The sequence below is a fragment of the Balaenoptera musculus genome, chromosome 20 (genome assembly GCF_009873245.2).
Source record: "Balaenoptera musculus isolate JJ_BM4_2016_0621 chromosome 20, mBalMus1.pri.v3, whole genome shotgun sequence".
In the NCBI taxonomy this organism is placed as follows: domain Eukaryota; kingdom Metazoa; phylum Chordata; class Mammalia; order Artiodactyla; family Balaenopteridae; genus Balaenoptera; species Balaenoptera musculus.
The window spans coordinates 18,958,569-18,985,733 of record NC_045804.1 but is presented as its reverse complement, the minus strand read 5'-3'; the positions used below and the strand labels follow the sequence as shown (position 1 = coordinate 18,985,733).

The 27,165-nt window shown below is 53.8% G+C and overlaps 1 protein-coding gene and 1 long non-coding RNA gene across 2 annotated transcripts; both read left to right on the top strand.

Annotated features, from left to right (window-relative positions):
* The first annotated feature begins 1,192 nt into the window (after positions 1-1,192).
* Positions 1,193-5,347, top strand: NEUROD2 (neuronal differentiation 2). Its single transcript, XM_036835456.1, has 2 exons — positions 1,193-1,421; positions 2,545-5,347. Exon 2 carries the CDS (start codon positions 2,550-2,552, stop codon positions 3,696-3,698), a length of 1,149 nt encoding a protein of 382 aa, XP_036691351.1. The 5' UTR covers positions 1,193-1,421; positions 2,545-2,549; the 3' UTR covers positions 3,699-5,347.
* Positions 5,348-10,771: 5,424 nt separating this feature from the next.
* Positions 10,772-22,298, top strand: LOC118886983. The gene is made up of 4 exons (XR_005017842.1): positions 10,772-10,981; positions 11,441-11,487; positions 21,142-21,240; positions 22,265-22,298. It is a non-coding gene; the product is annotated as an uncharacterized LOC118886983 (long non-coding RNA).
* The last annotated feature ends 4,867 nt before the right edge of the window (positions 22,299-27,165 follow it).

Genomic DNA, 27,165 nt, shown 5'->3' with positions numbered 1-27,165 from the left:
CAGGGAGAGGGTTGAAAGGTGAGCTGTAAGGTAAAACAGCAACTTCCTACCTTCCTTATCAAGACACCTGTCTGACCTACCTCCCCCTGGTCACTCTCAAGACTGCTGGAGTTGGCTTCAGTACTTGCAGTATTTTTTTGCAGGGGGAGGAGAATGCTTGAGCCTCTTCCAGGAACTTTAGGCAATTCCCAGCTCAGCCCCCTCCTCCCTCAAATAAGCTAGTCAGAGGCCAGGAGACAAAGCCACTGGTGGGATGGTCACTTGTCTAGCAGGGGGAAAGTATGTTGGGCAGGGAAGGGGGGGAGAGGAGGGAGAAGTTTCTGGGTTAGGAATCCAGACTGAGCCCTCTCTCACACCCCCAGATGGTGGGTGCATTGGCTCATCCCAAGGGTTCCTTTCCATTCCCATCCAAACCTACATATACCCCTAAACACCCAAGGAAATCTTTCCCATCAGCTGACGCCACTGATATACACACATGTCCCCACAGACACACACACGCCCATGCAAAGGCACAGACATCCAGGCAAGTCTTTCCTTTCCTCTGTCTTTCCCTTGGTTTGAATTGCGTTCAGCCACATATGTTGTGTGTGCATGAGGGTGGGTGGGGGAGGGGCAGACAGGGATGAGGGATGGCACGGTGCCAACATCTACCTATGGGGCTTAGGCCAGGAACGCCCCCCACGCCCACCCTGGGAGGGGGCCTCAGCTGTCCCTTTGTGACCGAGGGGATTCTCCTGGGGGTCGGGGAGAGGGTGGAGGCAAACATAGAGGTCCCTCCTCCAGAGCCGAGGGTCTGGTCCCTGACCCACCTTTGGGGGCCTGCAAGGGAGGAAATGGACAGAACAGGGCCCTGGAGGGAGCATAGAATTGGGGACATCAAAACCCCCCAAGTTCCAGCCTTACCACCCCATTGTTCCCTTGTGGGGGACTCTATATCCAAGGGGGGGGGCAACTCCTCCTACCTCCCTCTCAATCCCTGCTTTCCCTGCGTTGGGCGGGGAGGGGAGGGAGGCAGAGATATTTATTTATTTCCTTTATTTATTTAATTTTTTTTTTTTTTTTTTTTTTTTTGGAGTAGAGAGTGACAGATGGCGGCGGGTCCCGGGGGAGCCGGCTCTCCCCCAATGCAGACGCATGCCAATCACCGTCTCTCATGTGATAGCTGCTGCCCGTGACGTGCCAAGCCCATATGGCCTGGCATAGAGGCTGGTACCCCGCCTGGTAGAGATGCCACACTCGCTCCGCGGTTCGCATGGCGCTCTGAAGACGCCGGCGCCTGCCGCCTTGAGGAGCCGCTGCCCCCGCTCCCTGAAGATGGGGGAACAATGAAATAAGCGAGAAGATTCCTCTTCTCCCCCCTCTCTCTCTTGCCCCCCTCCCCCCCCTCCCCTCCCCTCTCCCCTTGACTCCTCTCCGAGGTAAGTTGTCCGAAAGGCAGCTAGATCTGACCCGCCGCTTGGGGGGTGGGGGGCAGCTTCTTTGGCCGACAGGAGGGTCCCTAAATCCCCCCTTCCCGGGACGATGCCCCCTCATGGGGTGGGCATCGGAGGCGCCCAGGGTTCCCTCTCCCCTAGGGGCTGCAGCTCAGTGGGCTGAGGAGGGAGGCGTCTCTGCCTGCGATGGGCTTGGGGAGGAGGGGGAAAGCAGGGTCATGGGGGGGCGTGAAGAGGCTGAGGTGGGAACCCCCCCCCCACGGTTGTCCCGGAGGAACCTTCGACCTTTCCCCACCACCGAAAAAAAAAGAGAGAGAGAAGCAAACAAACAAATTTGGATTTTTTCCCATCAATCCCGAAATACAACGAGATCTGGAGAGCCGTGTGGGAGGGAGGCAGTTTAAAGGGGGGAAGGGGGTCCCTGACCGCAGGGGAGACGGACGGGGCTCGCTTCTCTCAGTCTCCTCCCCACGCCCGGCTTTCTCAGTCCTCGCCGCCCCGAGCCGGCTCCGGGAGCTGGGGACGCCCGGCTGGAGGAGACGATCCTCCCGCCTCTGGAACTGGGGCTGCGGGGGTGGGGGCCGAGCCGAGGGCGGCGCGCGGCCAAGTTGCAAATTGGATTAGGGAGTGTGGGGGTGAGAGCCACGGGAGGGCGGGGGAGCCGGGCGGCGGGGCCCGGGCCGCCGGAGCCGCCGAGCGGGGCAGCTGCCCCACCGCGGCCGCCCAGCCTTCCTCCACCGCCGGGAGAGAAGAGGCTTCCTGGCGATCGCGCCGCCTCCCCCGGCGAAAGATCTGCTCCCTAAAGCCCCTGTTCTGTCCCCGACCACACCCGGAGAGGACCGGCGCGGGGAGCGGCCCCTCGTTCAGGCGAGGGGTGGAGCCGGGGCCCAGCGCCGGAGAAAGGGCCTGTGCCGAGACCCCGGGCGGGCGGCGGGGCTGGGCTGGGCTGGCTCGGGGTGGGGCAAGCGGAGGAGGTGGGCACCCAGGGCCCCCCGGGCGGGAACCCGCACCGGACTCGGGGGTGGAGGCGGGTTACGGGGGTCGGGATGACCCCAGCGTTCCCCTAACTCTGTGCTCTCTCCTCTTCCCGCCCGCCGGGCGCCCTCAGGCACCATGCTGACCCGCCTGTTCAGCGAGCCCGGTCTCCTCTCGGACGTGCCCAAGTTCGCCAGCTGGGGCGACGGCGACGACGACGAGCCGAGAAGCGACAAGGGCGAGGCGCCGCCGCCACCTCCGCCTCCGCCGGGGCCCGGGGCTCCGGGGCCCGCCCGGGCCGCCAAGCCCGTCCCTCTCCGTGCTGACGAGGTGCCGGAGGCCGCGCTGGCCGAGGTCAAGGAGGAAGGCGAGCTGGGGGTCGAGGAGGAGGAGGAAGAGGAGGAAGAGGAAGGGCTGGACGAGGCAGAGGGCGAGCGGCCCAAGAAGCGCGGGCCCAAGAAGCGCAAGATGACCAAGGCGCGCCTGGAGCGCTCCAAGCTGCGGCGGCAGAAGGCGAACGCGCGGGAGCGCAACCGCATGCACGACCTGAACGCGGCGCTGGACAACCTGCGGAAGGTGGTGCCCTGCTACTCCAAGACACAGAAGCTGTCCAAGATCGAGACGCTGCGCCTCGCCAAGAACTACATCTGGGCGCTCTCTGAGATTCTGCGCTCGGGCAAGCGACCCGACCTGGTGTCCTACGTGCAGACGCTGTGCAAGGGCCTGTCGCAGCCCACCACCAACCTGGTGGCCGGCTGCCTGCAGCTCAACTCGCGCAACTTCCTCACTGAGCAGGGCGCCGACGGCACGGGCCGCTTCCACGGCTCCGGCGGCCCATTCGCCATGCACCCCTACCCGTACCCGTGCTCGCGCCTGGCGGGCGCACAGTGCCAGGCGGCGGGCGGCCTGGGCAGCGGCGCGGCGCACGCCCTGCGGACCCACGGCTACTGCGCCGCCTACGAGACGCTGTACGCGGCGGCTGGCGGCGGCGGTGCGAGCCCGGACTACAACAGCTCCGAGTACGAGGGCCCGCTCAGCCCCCCGCTCTGTCTCAATGGCAACTTCTCGCTCAAGCAGGACTCGTCGCCCGACCACGAGAAGAGCTACCATTACTCTATGCACTACTCGGCGCTGCCCGGCTCGCGGCCCACGGGCCACGGGCTGGTCTTCGGCTCGTCGGCTGTGCGCGGGGGCGTCCACTCGGAGAATCTCTTGTCTTACGATATGCACCTTCACCACGACCGGGGCCCCGTGTACGAGGAGCTCAATGCATTTTTCCATAACTGAGACCTCGCGCCCGCCCCTTTCTTTTTCTTTTGCCTTTGCCCGCACCCCTGCCCCTAGGCCCCCCGAGCGCAGGGGCACCCCACCTACTCCGGCGCGGGGCGCGGGGAGCGGGCTGCCGGTCCTGCCGCTCTCCTAGGCAGCGCGGTCCTCTTACCTGTGGGTGGCCCGTCCCAGGGGCCTCGCTTCCCCCAGGGGACTGCCTTCTCTCTCCCCAAGGGGTTCCCTCCTCCTCTTTCCCAGGGAGTACTTCTACAGGGACCCCTCTTTGGGCGCTCCCTGGAGATCCCCCACCCCCAATTCCCAATCCCTGCACTTAGGTTTTCTCTTCCCCTTTCCCCCTGCAGGCCCAAAGGCTTTGGTAAGGGGGCAGCTGAGCTATGGGATACTGTTTTCCCCCTATTATTATTATTATTATTATTATTATTATTACTAGAACAGACACCGAGCTGCCGGGCTCCCCCTCTTTCTCGAAGAGGGCAGAAGTCAGGGCACGGAGCCTGGACTTGGAAGCCCTCATCATCCCCAACCCCTAGTCTAAGCGTTTTGTGGTTTTAATTTTGGCGGGAGGGAATGTGGATTGAAGGAAAGAGAGAGGCCAAGACAATTTGTAACTAGAATCCATTTTTTCCCTTTTCCCTTTTTTAAACAAACAAACAAACATACAAAAAGAAAAAAAAAAAAAAGCTAAGAGGCGACGGAGGCCGAACGCAGAGTCCGGATCGGAGAGAAAACGCAGTAAGAACTTTTAGAAGCAATAAAAGGCAAAAAATACTACTACCAATAATAAAAAGACACAAATATCTATGCAAGGAGGTTCTGACTGAGCCTAGCGGCCCGGCCCGGCCCCGGGATGCTCCCCCCCCCCCACCCCGGCCCGCGGGCCGCGCCGCCCAAGCGCGGATCTGTGCACTTTGGTGAAGTGGGGGCCGGCGCTGCCCCCTCCCCTCCCCAGGTTCTTACAATCAGTGACTCGGAGATTTGGGGCCCCAGTGCCACTGCCCTCCCCCGCCCCGTCCCCGTTGTGCGTCCTGCTGTTTTTTAAAAATCTGTTTCCAAATTTGTATGGAATGGCAAACTGTTGGGGGGGTCGGTTTGGGGAGGGAGGGTTTGCATGGAAGACATACACGCACACCACACCGCACGCACACGCAGCCCCGGCGCGGGCGTCCGGGGGCAGAGGGAGGAGAGCTCGCCGCACACCCCCCCTCCCCGCAGGCAACTCTGTCCCTTCCTGGGATGAGGGAGGAGACCGAGAACTGGAGGCAGCCCCGCCCCTGCCCGACTGTGCCTCGGTGGGCGCCAGGCGCCCGGCGATTTCCAGTGTCTGGAGAGGGGGTTTTTGTCCGAGACATCCTCTTGGCTCTGGCTGGCAGGTGGGCAGGGAGAGGGCTGAGGCCTCCTTCTGGAGACTTCCCAAAAAAGGGGGCAAAAGGAGAACCTCTTCCCACCGGAGGCAGGAGATCAGGCATCCAAACACACGCTGCAAAGATGCAAACCCACAGGCCACACACCCACACACTCACCCACACACTCACACGCAATTTTACCTTCCTCTTGTAGTGAAGATGAAACTCCCGTCGGACACCCGAAGTGCATTGCGTGTTTCTGTTCAGTTTAATGACGATTAATAAATATTTATGTAAATGAGATGCAAAGCCGAACCGGTTTCTCACGGTGGCCTCATTTCATTCGGGGGATTGAGCTGGGACTCCGGGTGATGGAGAAACAGAGTCAAGTGACTGTGCAGTGGCCATGTAGAGGGACCCTGGGCATTCCTGGGTAGGATTCCCACACTAAACCCACTCCCACCCACCCACTGGGCACCGAAACAGCTATACTTCTGCCCCTCCCAGACCTTACACAGACTCACACACGCCCCCAGCACAAAGCATTGCACTAATCTCATTACACTCCTTCAGTTCCCAAACATGCACGCGCACCTCTTTTGAAAACAAAATATCTTTTCATCACTGAAAATGACCGAGTTGGGAGCAGTCGGTCATTTTACAACGCTCTGCTCACTGGTGCAAAAAACAAGTGTGTAGAAATGAAGAGACAACCATTTGAGCCAGACAGGGGTGTTTTAAAATAAAAAACAAAAACAGAAAACTATAAGGTTATGAGGATGAACTATTAATGGGAGAAGTCTTTTCAGTCTTAAATTTGCAATTTCAGTGGACTCAAGGGAATCAGCCTTTTTCAGCCTCAGGAATGCTGAAATTTGTAGGGGTGTTGATGAAGTTGGAGGAACACCCCAGAGTTCTATGAGGGGACCTGAGTCTAGGAGTCCACCAGGTAGACAGAGTGGAGCTTGACCTAGCCGCAAGCTTCCCCTGACAGGGCCTCGAGAAGCCCTGTGGTCTACACAGGGACAACCCCCTTCCTGCCCGGTGCAGCTCCCGGTAGAAGGAAGCCCTCAACTTAGGCAGACGGAGGAAGGGCGCCTCGGAGGAGCCTTCGGGCCCAAGCCGCTTCCCCCTCTCAGGCAAGATAGCCCCAGAGTTCTCTTTCTCCGAGCCTCAGGGACAGAGGCTGCTCTGAACTGACTCTCTGGAAAGAACCCCCCCCTCCAGACATCAGTGCCCCCTGGAATATTTGGAGAGGGGTCTAAGTCCCAAAGGCCCCCCCCATCCCAAAGCCTGAATACACTTAGCAGTACCAGGACCAGACTGTTTCTGACTCTGCTTATTTAAATTATTTTTTCATAAATATTTCTGCTCGTTTTAGAGCAGAAATGGGCGTTGTAGTGTTGAGTTTGCTGTTTGAGGTCAGGCACGCTGAGGCTTTTAAAGGTTGGATCCAAGACCCCAAAATGAGATCACCCTGACAAAGGGGGAAAGGGAAAGGTAGTTGAAGAAGGACTCCCTAGGTGCAAAAGGGAAGATAGGATTATACTCTCTGACCCTGAGCGCGGCGGCTCCCCTAAATGACCATCCCAGTAGAGACGTGGCCCTCCTTCCTCCACCCCGGCATGGATGGGGCAGAGCGGGGACCCGGCTGGGAGCTGTCCGCTCCCGGGTGCTGACTCTCGTCCAGCCTCGCGCTTTCTTCCTGCCCCAAAGGCAGGCTGAGCTTCCCTGGCTCCGGGCAGTGCCGCGCAGCGTGAGGCCTTTCCCAATGCCTGGCCTGCCGGAATTCTGGGCGGAATTCTCCCACAGTTTTCGGAGAATTTCACTGGAATCCTTTCCAAATTTCACCGCCTTCTCTGGAATTCTCATAGGATCGCTTCTCTAGCGTGAGATTTAGAACTGGGCCTTTCGTTCTGAGGATTCGCCCCTGTCGGTGGTCTAAGGGGGGGGGGCTCTTATAGACCTCTAAATCACCCCTATTCTTAGGAGAAAGAAGTCGGCCCACCTTCAATCTCCCTCACTTCTTGCATGGAGTATGGACCAAAGTGAGAACCTCAGACCCAAATCTGAAGGAGTCAGGTCTGCTCATGGCATGGGTCATGGCCTGGCAGGGGCAACTGGAGAGAAAAGGAACTCGGTACACATCCCGAGGCCTGAGTCTTATCCTGCCCTAAGAGCAAGGTTAATTGGGATTCCCTCCCATTCAGCTGGTTTCCCAGAACGCCCTCTGAAGTCCCGGGCTGGGTGGCATCCAAGTGGCTTGGGGCCCGACGCAAAAGACCCCTCCACGTGGCTCCCCGGGCCAAACCACAGACTCCTGCGCTTTGCTCTTCCACGCGGCTCGATTCTGTTTTTGAAGCCGGATCCCAGCCCTTTCCAAGGATGCTGACGATTCTTGGGCCGCTGTGTCTGTGGTCACTTCGGGCGGACGGAGTGCCCTGGGCCCCTTTTCGGGTGGGGATCCCTAGCGCCTCTGCTTCTTGTGAAACCGGCGTCCTCGTGATCCGCCCTTTTCCCAATTCCGGACCCTTCCGCCACCTCTCTGCACTCCGGCTGAGCTCTATTCTCCCATCGTCCCCCTCCCCAACACTCAACTTCCCTGGTGAGATGGCGAGATGGCGAGATGAGCAGGAGAAGAAGATGCGCGCGGACACACGGCCCCAAACTCCCCCTCGCAGGCCTTTTTCTCTCGCTGCTCTCCCGCTTCTGCGCACACACTCGGAGAAGCTCCAGGAACGGAAGGAGGTGTGTTTTGGGGGGCGGGGAGGAAAAAAGGGGACAGAGCGGTGGGAGGGAGAGGACAAGGAGAGAAGTCGCATGCCCTCCTTGCCCTAGCCTGAGCAACGGGATCTCCAAGCAGGAACCAGCCGTCTCAGCTCAACCCCTGGGCTGCCAAACCGAAGGCTGGAGCCGAGATCAATCCGGAGGGCATCTTCCTCTTGATTTTCCCACCCCCGTTCAAAGTCCAGCATTTGGAAATGACTGGGAAATAGAGATGTCTCTGAGTCCAGGCCATTTGTACATCAGGGGAAAGAGAGGGAAAGCACTACTGATTCTCCCCTCTCCGTTTAACCCTATTTCAGCCAGGGTCTGGACCCTGACCCCCCAGTGAACCTCCAGTGAACCCTCAGCTCTGATTTCATCACCCAGAGGGACAGCTCAATAAATCACTGAGTACAATCCAGGGAAACTGAGCCCCACTGGAGTCAGCGACAGGGAAGTCCTGACACACCCTAGACTCCACTGTCTTGTGTTTACTTCTCTCTTTTTCCCTTTTATGGGAAAGTCCACAAGCTGGGAGATGCAAGGATTCCCCCTCAGAGGTCAGAGGTTTCATTCCCTCTTGGGCAACCTTTTCTTCCTCCTCTTCCCCAAAATCTCTAACCTGAAGTTGCCTGCTCCTTGGAGGAATCTGTTGATTTGAGGGAACATTGAGATGGAGGGATAGTTCTAGATTCCACAGTTTAATTCTCAAGGAAGGCAGGAAGAAAGAGACAGTGGAGGCCAGGCCTGACCAGCCTTGGCCTTGACTTCCACTCCCAGGCCCCCCATGTGACAATAAGGGTGAGCACAGGATTCCACACCTGACTTGCCCATATGTGCTCAAAGGAGAGAGCTTTTTCTTTGGGTGAGATGTAGGAGGGGGCAGACGGGCCTTGGCTGTCACAACAGGTTTCTCAGCTCACAGCCCAAGACACTGTCACTTTTCTTTCTTTAGGGCTGGGTGCCCAGGCGCTGGCCACAGGCCCAGAGGGGAGGTGACGACCTGAGCGGTGAAAAGTCTTGAAAACCTGCTCCTTTTCCAAATCCTGAAGTGGCTTCTGCCTTTCTATTCCTCATTCTTTTAAAATTCTGGGCAAAGTTTTCCTGGTTGAGAAGCGGTAAGAAAGGGCACAGACACCTTGGGAGGGTCGTTTTGCTCTCTGAAATTTTCTCCACCCTAAAGCAATGGGGTAGGGGCACCCCACCTGCTCAGGAGTGCCAGCATGAGAATGCCCAGACCAAGCCTGGGCTCACAAGCAGGAGGGCAACCGGTTTCTGGGGGCAGCTGCCAGTGAATGGGAACCTCAGCCCCCTAGTGCGGGGAGGGGAAGCTGGGGCACTCGGGGCGGGGGAGAGGGCGAGGGAACCCCTAGATGCTGCCTGTGCCAAAGGAGCTGGGGCACTGCGTTGGGTGGAGACGCTGCCCAGATGTGCGCCCGGATGTGCTCTGGTGCTGCCCTCTTGCCTGCCCGCTCCAGCGCAGGAGCCCAGCGCAGCCTCCCAGGCCGACTGAGGTTGCAGGGTTCCAGAGCCGAGAGTGTGTGCCTGGTTTTCCGTTATTCGAACCTTTCTCTGGGCTTCCCTCCACTTCTGTCTGCGTCTCATTCCTCTTTTCGGAATTAATTGAATTAGGAACAGGTCTTTCTGGGGCGCTTCCACTTCCCGCCCGAGGCTGTGCTAGCCAGGAGGCCAAGGCTGCGAAGTCAGGTCCCTCCAGGGCCGAGGGAGCCCCCAAACCCCTTTGGGGACCCGCGTGCCAGTTCCTACCCTCAGCCAAGTCTTCGCCAAGGGCACAGCTGGGCGGGGTCTGGGCAGTCCGCCCGGCTTGGGACATCTGTTCTCGCCAGAGTCGCATTAAAGGCGAGAGGTGGGCGGGGGCATGCTCAGAACCAACCCCTCAATCCCGAGTCGATGCCTGCTTTCTCGACCGCAGGCGGAGGCAGCAGGGGACACTGGACTCGCAGAGTTTTTTCTTTCCCCTTGGGAAAAGCGAGCGAATCGTGTGGGGCAAGTAAGGATTTCTCTCTTGCCTCCATCTCTCCTGCTCCTTAATCAGATGCCACATCCGGCCTCACTCCTGGAGGGCAGCAGGGTACTCATGCCCTGCGGGAGGTGCCCGGGAGTCCCCGGAGGCGCCGGCGCCTGGGATACCGTGGGCCGGCCGGATGCGGAACGGATCCCGCTTGCAGCGAACAAGCGCTCGGCTGGGCTCTGAGGCAGAGGCCGGGGCGCCGCGCAGGGGGTGGGTTAAAAACAACTCAGTTAAAACAGCGAAAACACTTGGGTTTATATTGGGGGGAGGACGGTGCTTTTTTTAAAAAATCTGAGAAGAACCACACAGCCCCTAAGCAAGACCAAAACAAAATCCTTAACTACCGATCTCTTTGTAGCAAAAGACAGAAAAATTCCTCAAACACTTCTCCCTTGGTGCCTCCACGAAAAAAGCTCCCCGCTGGCTAAGCCCGGCGCCTGGACACCCCTTCACCACCCCAGCGCCCTGGCGCTGAGCCCAGGTCGCCCCCTGCCCACCCTTCGCTCGCGCGTTGGTGCCAGTCTGTGCCACTCAGCCGGTGCCCGGTGCCCGGTGCCAGGCGCGGGGGGAAAGCGGGGAGGAGCCGAGGCTCCAGCTTAAATTCCATGGCATCTGTTCATTATTATACAGTGAGGATTTTTATATGGACAGCTAAATTAAAGACAGATTTTTGCCAGAATTGCAGATCCCATAAAAATGATGACACAGGATGGGGGCTTTTGCTTTAAAAAAGAAAGAAAGAAAAAATCTAAAAAACAATCCAACAAACCACAACCCAAACCCTTCCGTGCCCTCTCCTCCGACATTGTGGAGTTTCTTTGCCCCCTTTGCCTGCCTCCTCTTCTTCCACCAGCATGGGCTGCCCAGGGAGAACAAAACCCCAGTGGCCCTTCATGCCCATCCTGCTCACAGATGCCCAGTGACCAACCAGGTCGCTCTCACAGCCGCGGGGAGTGGGGCGGGGCGGGCAGGCAGAGGTGGAATAGCCAAGTCCACCTCGGTGTGGAGGGTCAGGATGGGAACTGGAGCTGGGAAAGAGTGCCAGAAAGGGGCAGGAGTCAGGGGGCCTGACCTTTCCACATTCCTAAGTCAAAGGGCAGGCTGCATTTTGGGCTGGTTGCCAAGGCTGGGGACAGCCGGTGAGTACCAGGCATGCGGGGCCCTCCACTCCAGGGCACCAGGCAGTGCCCAGGTCCCCCTCTCTAATGGAGAAGGTGATCCAAAGATTGGGCACTGGGCACAATTTGCCCTGGAGTGGGAGTTCTGGAGTTTTTAATTTCAGAGATTCTAGACGACTGGAACCTACACCTTGGTGATATTCTAGAGCTTTTCAGGGATTCAGAAATTCTGGGTTCTGGGTCAAGGGAGCAGACCTCCCAGGCTCCAACTCTGGAGCTCTGGTTGCAACAACTCTAGTTGCATTGACTTGAAGTTCAGGGATGCTGCTGTAGGGTGCTGGGGGAGGCTGGAAAAGTCTGGGCAGGCAACCAAGGGAGGATGGAAGGAGTGAGGGCCGCTCTCAGGGGTTCAGACACGTCTCCCCAAATTAGTGGGAGCCTTTCTTATTTTTCTTTCATTCAGTTATTTTTTTTTTTCAGGGAAGAAAAATATCTGTGGAGTTCTGTGTCCTCCAGACAATTGCACGGTCTGTGTCTGTGTCTGTGTCTGTAACTGTCTGTGTGGCTGTCTGCTCGTCTCCCTCAGATTTGGAGCTGACAGAATTCATATCAGGAGAGCGGGCACAGGGACATCTGCGTGCGGAATGGCTGTGCCTACTCGAACCTGCCAATCGCTCCTGGCACGAGCCGGGTAACAAATGCCTGTTACCTCGGAATGCTGGCGGGTGGGGGTGGGGCGGGGGAGGGCGCCTGGCACCACCCGGCTGCCAAGCCCTGCCAAGGCCCCCGCCTGCCCTCAGCGGGTCCCGCCCCCCCTTCCCCGAGTTGGGGGTCCACGGAATTGGATTGTCCGTTAATTAGCAGTGATTAGAGAATTTGGGTGTCTCTCAGCCCGGGCCGACCAGCCTCCTCAGCCTCCCTAATCTGGAGTCCCCTCCCCCCCTGCCCTCCCTCCACGTTCTCCGGATAAACTCCGGGTTTCTACTGAGGGCGGGCGGGCGGCCAGCTGGGGATGGGGTGGCTCACGGAATGCAGGGAAAGGGGTCTCTGGAGGGAAGAATTCCGCCGAAGTTGCCAGGAGGTGTTTCTGTCTCGAAGCGGGAGGCTCTGTGCGGAGGGGGTCTGCATAGACGCGGCTGGGCTGCGGGGTGGGGCAGAGAGACCGTAGATCGCGGACAGAGGACCGAAGAGAGACAGGGCTGAGGAGCTGCGGCGGAAGGGAAGGAACGAGAGAAGGCAAGAGGCCGGGCCGCGCCGCCCCGGTTCCCTCCACGCCAGGAGCCTCCGAGACTCGGCCCAGCCCGCTGCCGCGGCCCCCGTGGGCCTCCGCCGCCCCTCGGCCCAGGCCTCCGGCCGCGCTCCCCGATCCATCAGCCGGTTCTGCTGTCGGAGGTGGGGGAAGGGAGGGTGCCACACCACAGCCGGTGCCAGCTTGGGGTGGGGTGGGGGGGTATTGCGAGGAGGGGCGGAGAGCACATCTAAAATTCCGAGACATCTGTTCACCCGGGGAAGAGACACCGGGCGCAGGAAGGCTGGGCGCCCCACCCGCGGTTCTGCCCGCGGTTCCAGGGGCGGGACTCCCGACCCTCCCCGCATCCTCAGCCAAGCCCCCACCCCCAGCCACCAACGCTGGCCTGCACAGGGGGGAGGAAGGGGCGCCAAGCTGGGGATCGGGCTGGGGGTGTGAAATTCAGGAGCTGCTGTGCTACTGGTGGGTCCTCAGAAGCGGGGAATCAGGGCCCAGGAGGGCTGTGTGGGGTGGAGATCCTGCAAAGGAGGATGTGGAAGGATGTTTGTCAGACTAGACCTCCTCAGAGCACCCACAGACACCCTCCTCATACGCACATACACGCAGACTCAGAGACCATACACGCTCAGATATGAATGCTCCCCTTCTTGTAAACACACATAACTGGCCCCCTTCACACTCAATCACTTATTCATTCAAGCAGTTTTACAGATACTTGGTCTGTGCTGGGCCTGGGCTAGATAGTGGGGACGTACCTTCTTACCCAACAGGAGCTGTGAGCACATTCAGATACCCAAGTGCACAGGCCCTCACACTGCCCTGACACTCACATAGATTCCTAGTGGGAGGAGGACCTGGAGGGAGGAGGTCCCAGGGGCAGCACCATCCTCCTTATCATAAGCAGCTTCCCCCAGGGGAACCCAGGGCGGGGTCTGGGAGCCCCAACGGGGGGCTCTGGACCCACTGCCAGGCACCTGTCACCTTCTTACCTACTCCTTATTGGTGGGAGCCCCTGCCCCCAGGTTTTCCCTGAACAAGCTCCAACCCCATTGCCCATCAAGCCTTGATGACAACCTCTCTCTTTTCCTGCCTTGGCCTGGCACCTGCCGCTCCACCTGGGCTGCCCTAGCTGGGCTAACAGAGGCCAGACCTCTCAGCTGGGAAATGTCCATGTGGTTGCTACTTAAAAACTGATTTATGAGGCCGTGGCGGCTGCAGAGGCTTGGCCTGCGGTCCTGGTAGTAATCAAGGGCATATGCCCATCTCGCCTGGCACTGCCCAGCTTGTGAGCCCAGCCCTGGCCTCTGCTCTCCTGCTGGGATGGGAGAGGCATAAAAGGTACCAAGTCTTCTTTCTCTTCAAGTCACCTCTCTCCTCCTCCACTCTCTTCCTTTTCCTCCTCCTCCTCTTCTTCCCTTTCCTCTCTCCCTCCTCCTTTCATCCCTCCTCCTTCCCTCCCTCCCTTTCTCTTCCTTCTCTCCCAAGTGGCACGGACCAGCCTGTGTGCCGGGCTGGCGCTCACAGCTGCAGCCCATCTGCTATGATTGAATAGTGACAGTGATGAGACAGGAGCTGGGGGGAATGGGAGGACATGGGGCTGCCCTGCCACCCCTCACCCCTCCTTGTGCCAGCCCCCACATGCTTCCTTGACCTCCAGAATGAGGCCATCCGTTTGGCCTGTGAAGGGTGGGGAAATCCCACACCTCTAAATAGTGAGGGAATTCCTTTTCTCCCGGCTAGATTCCTGAGAAGAAAGAAGGTGAGGGGTAGGTAGAAAAAAGGCAAAGGAATCGAGGTTGGGAGAGCAGTCTGGAAGAAATGCCCCACATGTCCACATCCGTACAGGCTTGAGCAGGACTGGGGCACCAACACTGAATAGGGTGGGGTGCTGAGTCTCCAGTCTGGGCAGCAAAACACTGATGTAGGTCCAGGGTCCAGCTTTTTCAGGAATCCGGGAAAACATCCTTAATGACCCCTGATGGGCACCCTGTTCCCTAGACCATGAGGTTCCCCCTCTGTACCCCAGCAAACCTCCTGGCTCCTTCTCTTTAGGAGTAAATTTGAAAAGCTGGGAAAATCACAGTCTACCACAGTGCCCAAAGGTGGACCTGAGACTGTAGCAAGAAGGTCTAGTCATACATGAAAGATTTCTCAACTGATCCTAGTGCAAGACCAAGATGCAACAACAATATGGAAACTAGCATATATTTGGAGTTCATTATGTATCAGTAACTGACAAGCATTATACATGAGCTGATGATCATCTCAACCACCCTATGAAGCTGGGACTCTGGTTATACCTATACTATAGGTAAGGACACACATTGTGCCCTAGGCTTGGCTTCTTCCCTCTTGATAGGAAAAAAAGAAAGAATAATTACGAGGTCAAAAAAACTTTAGGAGATCCAGTATCCTTTCTTTTCCACTTAGTCTTCTCCTTCTGCTTCTCTTCTTCCTCTGCCTGCTCCTCATCCTAAGTCAAATATCCACTCTCCAGTGATCTTCCACACATGCGGCTTTCTCTTCCTGCCACTGGTGCAAATAGGTGGAAATACCCACAAGGAGGCACCCACTCTTCCCATCCCACCCACGGGGAAACACACAGGCAGATTTGATTGCATCTGACCTCACCCACCCTGTTTGCTAGGGCAGCTTCTCCTCACATCCATAGTCTAGGCCCATGGGGTCTTTTGCTTGAAGCTCTGGGTGAACGATGCCACTGTGAACAGCTCCAGGACTTCCAGTCTAATCTGGGCCTCTGGGAAGCTCGAGAGAAGCAATTTGCTCCACCTGGCATTCTTCCTCTGACCTTTCCCTGGACACTGTAGTCTGTCTGGGTCATTCATGCCCTCTCTCACTCCTGCCATCTGCATCTCCACCCTCCCCCTTCCTCTTTCTCCAATCTCTTTCCTCTTCCCTTCCTTCTTTCATCCTCTGTCTATCTTCACAATTCTTTCTCTTCCCCTTTCCTCTTTTTTCTCTCTCTCATTTTCCCCTTCATTCTCTCTTGCCTAGTTATATGATAAACCTTTTGGTCCTTGAAATCCTCCCCTCCCAATCAGGAAAGTGGGCATTACTCGTGTTCCATAAATTTCACAACTAAGAGGCTGCTGGTGAGAGATCCATTCTTACTAGACAATCCTACCAGAGGGAAGCTTTTATCTCAAGAGAGGGAGATAGCAACCCATAATCCAATCTTGTGGATAAAATTAAGCAGTCACTAAACCCCTGCAATCCCCAGAACAAATCCAGATCAACATTGTTGTCCACTTGCCCAACACCATTTGGGATAAGAAATCATGTGGGGAGCTATTTGCAGGGTCATTATTGGGTTTCCCTAGTGTCTCTCTCCTTACTCTACTGTTTTAAGATCCTCCAGGGCAAGAAGACACCCTGAAAAAAGACAACTGGGGGTCAACAGAAACCACACATCCAGGGTCCCTCACATGCCATTGTACCCCTACCAAACTCTTTTCATTCTTGGCCCTGAAAGGCAAAGATAGATAAATCCTTGAGCCTGATACTGCACTTGGGCAAGAATGGGGGACTGAGATCACCTTCCATTATCACCTCCCTCTCCTTGTCCCAGTGTTCACAATACTTTGGTTCTCCTGGTATCTTCTAAACACACACACACTCTCTCACTCTCTCTCTCTCTCTCTTTCTCTCTCTCCCCTTTATCTGTGGATTTCCCCCTCCCTTCTCTTCTCTCTCCTCCATTCCTTCTTTCTTGTCCATTACCTATCCCAAGTCTCTTTCCATCTCTTCCTTCTGTAAAGAGGTCTGTCTGCTTTCAGCACCACGGACAGAGGCACTGGGTGGGTTTGCCTAACCGGCGGGGCCGGACCCTAGCGGGTCTACTTCTGCCTGCTGGGATCTGTGCAAGTGGTGACTGCACACGAGTTTCTTTCGGCGTGTGTGATTGTGCGTGTGTGTGTGTGTATGTGAGTGTACCCAAGCCTGTGTGAAGCCCGTGTCTGTGCCTCTCTGGGGCACACGCCTGTGGGCATCTCCGGGTGCATCTGTGTGTTTATATCTGTCTGTGCTGTGTCCCCGCCTGCTCCCTGTGTCCCTGGCTGAGAAAGGGGACGAGATGGGGACGCTCCGTTCTGGAGGTGGGGGAGGGAGCGGGTGGCTTAGTATCCCAGCCGGGCCTGGGGGGCGTCATCCTTGCCCAGACGTGCTCCAGTCACCATGTGGCATGTGTGCCAGCCGGCACAGGCTGAGGGCATTCTGCCCTGGCAAGGGAGGAGGTGGAGGAGGATGCAGAGAGCTGGAGACAGGCAGGAAGAGGTGGGAACTGAGCACAGAACTCAACTCTGGGGCCAGGCCCTTTCCATCCTGCACGAACTCCACTCACAGTCACGGGCATGAAGAAATGTACAGATTATTTGCCTCTGTGAGGGCCTAGACAGCTAGATACCTCACACACACACACATATCCTGAGGGAAATGCATGGGAGGCAGGCCTATTCCGGCTTGCACATGCGTGCAAGTCACCTGGCCCTTTTTGTACCGGTTCCTGCACAAATGCACACACACATACACAAACGCCCAAGCCATTCTTAGAGTGTGGGGGAGGCTTTGTGTCACAGGACGCCTCATCATGTGGGCACTTCCCTCCAGTGATACCAGGCAACCACGGTAAGTGTCTGGTAGCTCCTATAATAACTGTTCCTTCCCCGACAAACGGGCGGTGCAGGCCCTGGGGTTGCCATCAGGAGTGCCTGCCCTCTGCACCCAGGTAAGTCTGGGAGGATGCTGCTGCTTCCGTGCTTCATCTGGGACAGAATGAGTGAGGGAGAGGGGAAAGGCATCCGAATGGCTCCTCCTTTCCATCAGTCACGTGCTCCTCATGAAGTCCTCATCCTCCTCAGAGAGCCTGGTGTACTGGAGACAATTCTAGATTACTCATCCCAATTTCAATACTAACTGGCTGTGTGACCCTGGGCAGGTTATTTCTCGGTGTGATTTAAATATGACAGTTCACATAAAGGGCTTAGCTCAAGAGAGTTGTCATTAAGTGGTCACTATTAGTATTGTTACATTAATACTATGGAAAGAGTGGTTAGCCAGATGGATGAAATAATGTTGCTAAAGCTTCCAGCACAGTGTCTGACCCATAGTGGGTGCTCAATGCATACGCATATAGTATAAATTTAGTGGTAGAATTTCAGGAATTTAAGCAGTTAAAGGGAATTGAGAATGAATGACAGTATTCTCTCTCCAAACTTGAGAGGCATGCACTCCCAAGCACAGCAGGAGTGGAAGTTAGACTTGCAGAAAAGCTGAAGGGCAAGCTAGGAAGCAAAGGATTGGGGTGGTGAGAGGGAACCCCATTGTTGTGGGGCATTCAGATCTCTGTCCTTCAGAAGCCTCTAGAGGGTCTCCATTCCAAGTCTGAACCCATTGTCCACATGTCTTCCCTCTTGTTTCTTCTCTTGGCTTCCCCATCAATAAATGGCACCACCCAGTTAGTTGCTCAAGCCAGAATCTTGGGAGTCATCCTCAAGTTCTCCCTACCTCTCACTCTCCATAGAGACTCTCACCAAAAACCACTGATGTACCCCGAGTCCAGACTCCTCTCTCCTTCCTCAATGCCTCCCCCCTAAGCCAGCTCATGTCACTTCTCATCTGAGTCTCTGCTCTAGCCTCCCACCTTGCCCCCTGCAATCCAATCTCCCACAGCAGCTAGGGTAATCTTTTAAAAATATAAGCTGGGTCTTTCGCTCCCTGTCTTAAAATTCTGCAGTGGCTTCCTTAGCACGTAGTATAAAATCCAAACTCCTTACCTGCTGGGTCTGGTCCCTGCTTCCCTCCCCAGTGTCATTTTCTGCCTCTCCCTCTCCATGCTCCAGCTTCATTGGCCTTTCTTTCCACTCTGCAAACATTGGAAAGATCACCTTCCCACCCTAGGGACTGAGCTGCTTTCTTGGCCCAAATCAATCCCCTCGCCTCCCTTTCACTCTTTTTGTGACCAGCTCCTTTTTACCCTTCAAGTCTCAGTTGTCCCCTCACCCCCATGAGAAACCTTTTCTGATGTCTTTATCCAGAGTGGTGCCCTGGTTATTCTCTAGTTCAGCATTCTGTTATTTCCCTTGCAGCACTTTACTTAACTCTTCATCTTATTTTTGTAAATTTATTTATTTTATTTATTTATTTTTGGCTGCGCTGGGTCTTCGTTGCTGCGCCCCGCCTTCCCCTAGTTGCGGCGAGCAGGGGCTACTCTTCGTTGCCGTGTGTGTGCCTCTCATCACGGTGGCTTCTCTTGTTGTGGAGCATGGGCTCTAGGCTTGCAGGCTTCAGTAGTTGTGGCACGCGGGCTCAGTAGTTGTGGTTCGTGGGTTTAGTTGCTCCGCGGCATGTGCGATCTTCCCGGATCAGGGATAGAACCCATGTCCCCTGCATTGGCAGGCGGATTCTTAACCACTGTGCCACCAGAGCAGTCCTTTATTAACTCTTGACTTGGTTTCTGTCTGTCTCTCCTGCTGGTCTGTAAGCTCTCTGAGGGCAGGGACTGTAGTATTTGTTCTGTTCCCACGGTAAACCCTGGGCACAGCATGCAATAGGTACTTAGCCAATGTGTTTGTATGGTTGAATTGATGAGTACTTTGACATATTCGAAGAGGAGTGGGGGAAGGGTAAGCAGGTCCTGTAGCCTGGGCTCCAGCCTGCCCCATTAGGGGTCTGTCTCATCTCTCTTTCTTCCTCTCAGAGGGCCTGTCTACTGGCAGCCTCCTAATTATATTTTACTTGACTATAAATCTTTTCGTTAAATGTAATTGAAAAATACACCTTTCCAATCATCACATTAACCTAGCATCCACTCTGAGGCGGTAATTAAAGACTTCCTAGAATCTCCCACTGGCTTGGGAAGAACTGGCTCAGAGAGCATCCTCGGCCAATCCCAAATGTGTCAGCATGAGCCTTCCTGCCCCACAGAAGGTGGAAGCACAGGACACACGCTGCCCACAGTTCAGGTTCAGGGGGTCGAGTATATTTTCCCTCTTCTCTCCCTGCTGCAGGACTCAGACAGCTGGGAGCAGTGCTCAGACCCCAGTCCCGCACTCCCTCTGGGACCTGAGGTCTGCAAGATACCCCCTCCTCATTCTCTCCTGGGCTTCCGGCTCAGAGCTGTCTCAGGTAGAAGGTCAGGGAGGAAGGGGAAAGAGAAGGAATAAAAGCTCTCCCAGCACCTTCAATGAGTCAGGTCTGTCCCAATCAGTCTTTGCAGCTCGCTGAAAACAGGCTGAGGAAACTGATGCTGCGAGGGGCTCTGCAATATGTAGGGATACAGTCCAAATTGAAAGGCCAGGCTCTTAGAACCTAACTCATAATATTGCCCCTTTCAGAGTCCTGGTGCTGCCCTTGGTGACTGGTGCCCTCAGGCTAGCCCCTCTCCCTTTCCAGGACTCTAGTTCCTCAACTGTTCTGGTTTCCTAAGCCCAAAACTCCGGAGTCATCCTTGATAATGCTCTTTTACACCCGCACCTGATTCAAAAGCAAATCTGTCTGCTGGGCCTTCAAAATAAATCCAGAATCAGAGCACTTCTCATCTCCCCACTGCTACCACCCTGGTGCAAGCTGCCATCTCCTCGCTCCTGGATGCCCACAGCTTCTGTCCTTGGTCTGCTTCAGTCTCTTTTTGGTGTGGCAGCCAGAGTGATTATTTATTTATTTATTTATTTAATTTTTGGCTGCGTTGGGTCTCTGTTGTTGCGCACGGGCTTTCTCTAGTTGCGGCGAGCAGGGGCTACTCTTGGTTGCGGCATGCAGGCTTCTCATTGCAGTGGCTTCTCTTGTCGCAGAGCACGGGCTCTAGGCGTGCGGGCTTCAGTAGGTGTGGTGCATGGGCTTAGTTGCTCCGCGGCATGTGGGGTGTTCCAGGACCAGGGCTCGAACCTGTGTCCTCTGCATTGGCAGGTGGATTCTTAACGACTGCGCCACCAGGGAAGCCCCTATTTATTTATTTATTTAATCGAAATATAGTTGCATACAATATTACATTAGTTTCAAAGAGTAACTTTGTAAAAAATAACAGCTTTAGGGAATTCACTGGTGGTCCAGTGGTTAGGACTCTGCACTTCCACTGCAGGGGGCACCAGTTACATCCCTGGTGGGGGAACTAAGATCCTGCCAGCTGCATGGCCAAAACAAACAAACCAACAAAAATAACAGCTTTATTAAGATATAATTCACCTATTTAGGTGTACAAGTCAATGGCTTTTTAGTATATTAATGGAGCTGTGTGACCAACACCACAGTCAATTTTGAACATTTTCACCACCCCCTGAAGAAACCCATACCCGTTAGCACTCACTTCCCATTTCCCCGCTAGGCAACCAAGATTAAACATCACCTTCTCTAAGAAGCTTTTCCAGACTACCCCATCCAAAACTGTACCTTGTTTCCCTTTCCCCCTTCTTTGCTTTGTTTTTTTTTTTTTTTTCTTTAGTAGGTATCACCACCAAAAATACTATGTATGTTACACATTTATTATGCTCACTGTCTAGTTTCCCCACCCCCACATCATACACAACAAGGTTCCTGAGGGGGGGGCTTTATTTATAGTAGTACTCCCAGCACCTAGGACAGGAACAGGTACATAGTAGGTGCTCAGTAAACAAATGTTGCATGAATGAATGAACTCAATAATAAAGGTATTGAGATCAAGGATCTCAAAAGTGGCATCCTTTCTCTAGGGGCTGGCAATGAAGACCCTTCCTGGGGCCAGCTCTTGGGTGTCTGGATTTCTCTTTCTCCTCACTCTTCCCTCTTGGTCTTCTTTTCTTTCCTGCCTCAGGCACATATTCCCCTCACCTCCACCCTCTGGGCAATCCTTAACACAAACTCCCTAACCTGTAGACTTGACCCTCCTCCTACTCTCCTCCTGCCCTGCCCAATCTCTGGTTCTTCCCCAATCTGTTTTCAGACTCAACCCTGGAGAACATCATGTGGGCGGTCTTCGGCAGGCTACCGGAAGAATTGTCAGTTTCACTGCTTGAGTCCTTCAAGAGTGATGAGCCCTCCAGTAAGCGTTCACATTACTGTGCATACAACTTTGGCCAGGCCCTGAGTTGAGTGCTTTGGACCAGTCCTGTCAGATAGAACTTTCTACAATTATGGAAATGCTCTATTTCTTTTTCTTAAAATTTATTTTACTCAAGTATATTTGATTTACAATGTTGTGTTAATTTCTTCTGTGCAGCAAAGTGATTCAGTTATATATATTCTTTTTCATATTCCTTACCCTTATGGTTTATCACAGGATATTGAATACAGTTTCCCTGTGCTATACAGTAGGGCGTCATCATTTATCCATTCTAAATGGAATAGTTTGCATCTACCAACCCCAAACTCCCCGTCCATCCCTCTCCCTCCCCGCCCCCCCTCCACCTTGACAACCACAAGTCTGTTCTCTATGTCTACGAGTCTGTTTCTGTTTTGTAGATAGGTTCAGTTGCACCATATTTTAGATTCCACGTATAAGCGATATCATATGATATTTGTCTTTCTCTTTCTGACTTACTTCACTTAGCATGATAATCTCTAGTTGCATCCATGTTGCTGCAAATGGCATTGTTTTGTTCTTTTTTATGGCTGAGTAATATTCCATTGTATATAGGTACCACATCTTCTTTATCCATTCATCTGTTGATGGACATTTAGGTTGTTTCCATGTTTTGGCTATTGTGAATAGTGCTGCTATGAACATAGGGGTGCATGTGTCTTTTCAAATTATAGTTTTGTCTGGATATATGCCCAGGAGTGAGATTGCTGGATCATATGGTAACTCTATTTTTAGCTTTTTAAGGAACCTCCATACTGTTTTCCATAGTGGTTGCATCAATTTACATTCCCACCAACAGTGTAGGAGGGTTCCCTTTTCTCCACACCCTCTCCAGCATTTGTTAGGAAATGCTCTATTTCTGTTCTGTTCAATACAATAGTCACTAGCCAATATGAGGTTATTAAGAGCTTTAAATGTGGCTAAATATGACCAAGGAAATGAATTTTAAATTTTATTTAATTTTTGGACTTCCCTGGTGGTGCAGTGGTTAAGAATCTGCCTGCCAATGCAGGGGACACAGGTTCGAGCCCGGGTCCGGGAAGATCCCACATGCTGCGGAGCAACTAAGCCCATGTGCTACAACTACTGAACCTGCGCTCTAGAGCCCGCGAACCACGACTACTGAAGCCTGTGCGCCTAGAGTCTGTGCTCCACAACAAGAGAAGCCACTGCAATGAGAAGCCCGCGCACTGCAACAAAGAGTGGCCCCCACTCACCGCAACTAGAGAAAGCCTGCGTGCAGCAACGAAGACCCAACGCAGCCAAAAATAAATAAATTTATATTAAAAAAATCATTTTAAAATTTTAATTTAATTTAAATTAATTTAAATTAAAATAGTCACATGTAGCTAGTGGCTTCCAATTGGGCAATGCAGGTTTAAACATGTTATTTTATTTAATCTTTACAATTATCTTGAGGAGTAAGTATGATTGCCCCCATTTTACAAATGAAGAGTGGCTAAAAATGGGACCACCCTCCAATCTAGATCACCTTTTCATGACTTACCCCCCACCATAGCATTTACTGCCTTCTAATATAATTTACTGATGTACTATGCCTGTCTCCTCAGCCAAAATATAAGTTATCTGAAGGCAAGAATCTTTGTCTGAAACATCCCAGAGCCTCAAACAGTGCCTGGCACATGGTAGGATATCAATGAAATTCTGTTGAATAAATGAACACACATGCTCAAGGTACTTCTGCCTTTGCAGGAGGAGGGCTGGATTCTAACTTGAGCCCCTTTGCTTCCAAAGCCTGAGTTCTTTCCCTTGAAGCCATTTTCTCTTAAGTAGTCTCCCCAGCTCCCTCCCCAAGTTCTCTTCCTTGGTGACCCTGGGCTGACCCAGGAGTTCCCTGCTCCTGCAATTTCTAGCCCAGGCAGAGATATGGCTTCTTTTATATGACCTTGGCTATGATGCCCATGAATTTTACTAAATTTTACCAAAACTCAGAGATCCTCCTGCCTTCAAGGCAGGAGCCCTGGGTCTGTTTTTCAGGCTGTGGCCCCAGGAGGTCTCCCCCTCCTCCTTGGTTCTCTTCCCACCTCAGACACTGCTATTCCTTCCCCTCTCTGCTGAGGAGGGGCTGGGCCAAGTGGCCTGGTCATTTCCTCCTTTCAGAGGGACACCTCTGGGGATGCAGTGACATGAAGGTAAGTGGGTAGAATCCTCCCCCATCCCGAGTCCCACCCCATGAGGAAGGTGGTGAGGTATGTCCTCATGGCTGGGTGGAGGGGCAGGAGCTCTTCCTTGAAACTGGCAACTGGGGTTGTTCGTGACTCCATTAGGAGAGATGAGAGTTAGATAGCAGGAAGGACTTCCCAAAAGTTAGGAAATGAAGTAAAGGTATGAAGCCTCTTCCCAACTTAAGGGTTAAGAGAATTAAATGCACTCGCCTTCCTGTACACTTTCTTGTACATCTTCCTGAATGGTCAATCACAGGTAAAAATGACTGCCGGCTCTCCCCTCAGAGCTCCAGAGCTCATTCTTCTCCAACTTCTCTTTTCCACTCCTCCTCACCCCTTTTCCCACATCCCTCAGCTCAAGGCCACTTGCTGGGGCCAAAGGGGAGGGGGGCCATCTCCCTAGGTATCCCAGGCAATATTAAGCCACATCAAGAGGGAAGAGCTGGGGGCTTCCCTGGTGGCGCAGTGGTTGAGAATCTGCCTGCCAATGCAGGGGACACGGGTTCGAGCCCTGGTCTGGGAAGATCCCACATGCCGCGGAGCGACTAGGCCCGTGAGCCACAATTGCTGAGCCTGCGCGTCTGGAGCCTGTGCTCCCCAACAGGAGAGGCCGCGACAGTGGGAGGCCCGCGCACCACGATGAAGAGTGGCCCCCACTTGCCGCAACTAGAGAAAGCCCTCGCACAGTAAACGAAAACCCAACACAGCCATAAATAAATAAATAAATAAATCCCATTTAAAAAAAAAAAAATTGTTTAAAAAAAAAAAAAAGAGGGAAGAGCTGACTTCTGATGTGTGGCCCAACCACCTTCTGGCAGTGAGATGGGAGGAAAGGCTAGGGCTTCAGGTCAGTCCCAGCTCTTCCGGATCATAGCTGTGTTGTCCAGAGAAGCTGGTCAACCTCTCTGAGCCTCAGCTTTCTCATCTGTAAAATGGGACCAACAGTATTTGCCCTACAGCATTATAAGAGTTGGAGACGGCTCATGGGAAGTTCCTGGCACAGGGTAGACACTTAATTATTATGATTATTATTACTTAGGCTCCAGGAGGCCCTCTCTTTCATCCCCATGGATGAAGGAGGGCCTTTCCCCTGCCTTGTTCTCCATTTAGACCAGTGCAATGGTTTCCTTACTGGATTCCCTGCCTCTAGTCTCACTCTGTTCCAATCCAACCTCTACACCCTGCCAGAATTCTTTTTCTAAAACTCAATACAAACCCATCACTCCCTTCTGAAAATTCCTCCCAAGTTCCCCACTGCCTACCAGGACACAGGGAGCATAGTGCATTAAGAGTGTGGCCTCTGGGGTCAGACCTAGGTCTGATGCTCAGTTCTGTTGCTTTCTAGCTGTGTCTCTTGGGCAAGTTACTCAATACCCCTGAGCCTCAGTTTACTCATCTTAAACATAAAATAACAGTACCTGCTTAGTGTGGTTATTGAATGAAGACACAAGGCAATCAATATAAAGCGTTTGACACATGGAAGATGCTAGCTCTACCTATTATAACAATATGAAAAAGTTGTAACTCCTGAGAATGGCATGCAAGGCTGTCTATACCAGTTAGACAATAGGAAAGACTTCCCAGTTTTTAGAGCAGGATTGTCATGATGAAGCAAGCAGCTGGCCTGCCTGTCCAACCTTGTTTCTCCCCATCCTCCACATGATCCCCACGTTGTGGTTGGCACAGTGTGTTACTCACCATCCCCCATGCTGAGACTTCTTTCAGCGCCTTTGCACATGTTGTTCTTGCTGCCTTGAATGCTCTTTCCTTGCCCTCCTGGTAAACTCCCACTCATCAGTTAAGACCTCATTCAAGCCTACTGTCCTCTTCAAAGACTTCCCAGACCCCTGAGCAGGCTCAATCACGTTCTGGTCCTTCACCATCCCAGCCCTGACCTCTGCTCAGCATGGGGTAAGAGCCACATACTTCAGGACCAGGCAGCCTGGGTTTGAATTCTAGTTCTGCCACTTCCTAGCTGGGTGACCTCAGGCAAGTTACTTCACCTGTCTGTGCCTCAGTTTCCTGATCTGGAAAGGGGGATAATGATAATAGTATCTATCTGATAAGGGTGTGAGGAGTAAATGAGTTACTACGTGTAAAGAATTTGCTCTCACTTGGCACAGGGTAAGTAAGGGTAAGCTGCCATAATTATTATTCTAGCCTCTCTTGCCTTCCAGAGCAAGGTTTGGTCTACATGTGTGTCTTCCTCCCTAGGCTGTGAGCTCAGAGGTTAAAGGCAGGAGCTGAATCATAGGCTGGTGCAGAGTAGACACTTGGCACCTCCACCTGGATGGACAGTCACGAAGGCTCTCCTTTATCAAGAGCTTTCTCGTCTGTCCCTTAGGGTAATTCTATGAGCTGGGTACAAATGTTCTTTCCATTTTACAGATGAGGAAATTGAGGCCCAGAGGTAAATGCCTTGGGGTCCGAGTAAGCGAGCAAGTAGCAGAGCCAAGGGCTACTCTTGGACCCAGATGACTCCAATCAACCCCTCCTCCTCCCACTCCTGAGCCTCAATTTCCTCATCTATAAAATGGGATGATAGCTATTCTTCCCGTGTCTCAGGTTTACAGTGTGGATTAACTTATGTAAATGTAAGAGATCTTGAGGAAGAATGAGGTTGGAGTCCCCCTTATGAACTGGGGAATGCTTTGTCTAGGATAAAAACAAGAACTTTTCTAGGGGTGAAACTGAGGAGTAGCTGAGACCCAAAAGGCCCCAAAGCCCCAATTCACCCCTCTCCTTAGGGTTTGTCTGGAGCCTGGGGCCAATTCAACAACCTCCCCCCTTCCCTGGGCCCACTGCCAGCCCCTCCGCCCCTTCCCCCGCCACCCATTGCCACTGGAAGACAATGGTGGGCAGGCCCAGCCTTTGTGAGAGGGGTCAGGCCAGTTAATCTTGGGCTGGGCTGGGGAGGAGCGCACAGGGGGACCAGGGGAAGGGAGAGAGGGCGGCTAGTGGGGACAGACAGCAGAGGGTCTGTGAGGGCTGAGAGGGCATGGGAGGCCAGGAGCCTGAGGAATAAAAGCTTGAAACAGGCTTTGGGGAGCTTTTCCTCCGAATGTAGATTTGAGCTCCTATTAAACTTGCCAAAAATTTGTGTTAGCTAATGGATTCTTAATTCTGTCTAAAATGAGAGAGGGAAAATTATGCCATTCATCTTGTATTGGTTTGAAATTACATCTGACACCTAATCGATCATACTGTGGAACATTAACTCTTTGGAAGAGGCCCAACTTTTCCTCTCTCCCTTGCTTTCCAGTGTTCTCCAGCCGCTCCCACCCCCTGACTCCTTCTTTTGTATTTCATTAACTAAGCAAAGCTCTGGCTGTCTCTGGGGGAGTTAGGGAAAGGGTTCATTTGAATCAAAGGAGATAAGCAGGCCCCCAATCTTTTGCCCAAAACCAGAGCCCCAGCTTCCAACCTTCACGTGTCCTCCTCTCTCTGCCTCCTTTTTCCTATGCATCCTGAGATCTGGAAGCGCAGAATGGAAGGCATTGGGGTGTGGGGTGACCTCAGAGCCACCTTGGGGGCACCAGGGAGAGGCAGGGAGCCAGTCAAAGCTGAGCTAGCACCTGGGGCTGGGGCAGGGGCCGTGGCAGGGGGCTCACCTGCGACTTGCCTGGCAGATGGGTGAGGAGGAGGAGGGCAGATGACAATAGATTTGCCTTTGGGGATCCTGATGAGCTCTGACTGAAAA

Coding starts and splice junctions, on each gene's coding strand:
- NEUROD2 (XM_036835456.1), top strand. CDS start 2,550: ATGCTGACCCGCCTGTTCAGCGAGCCCGGTCTCCTCTCGGACGTGCCC.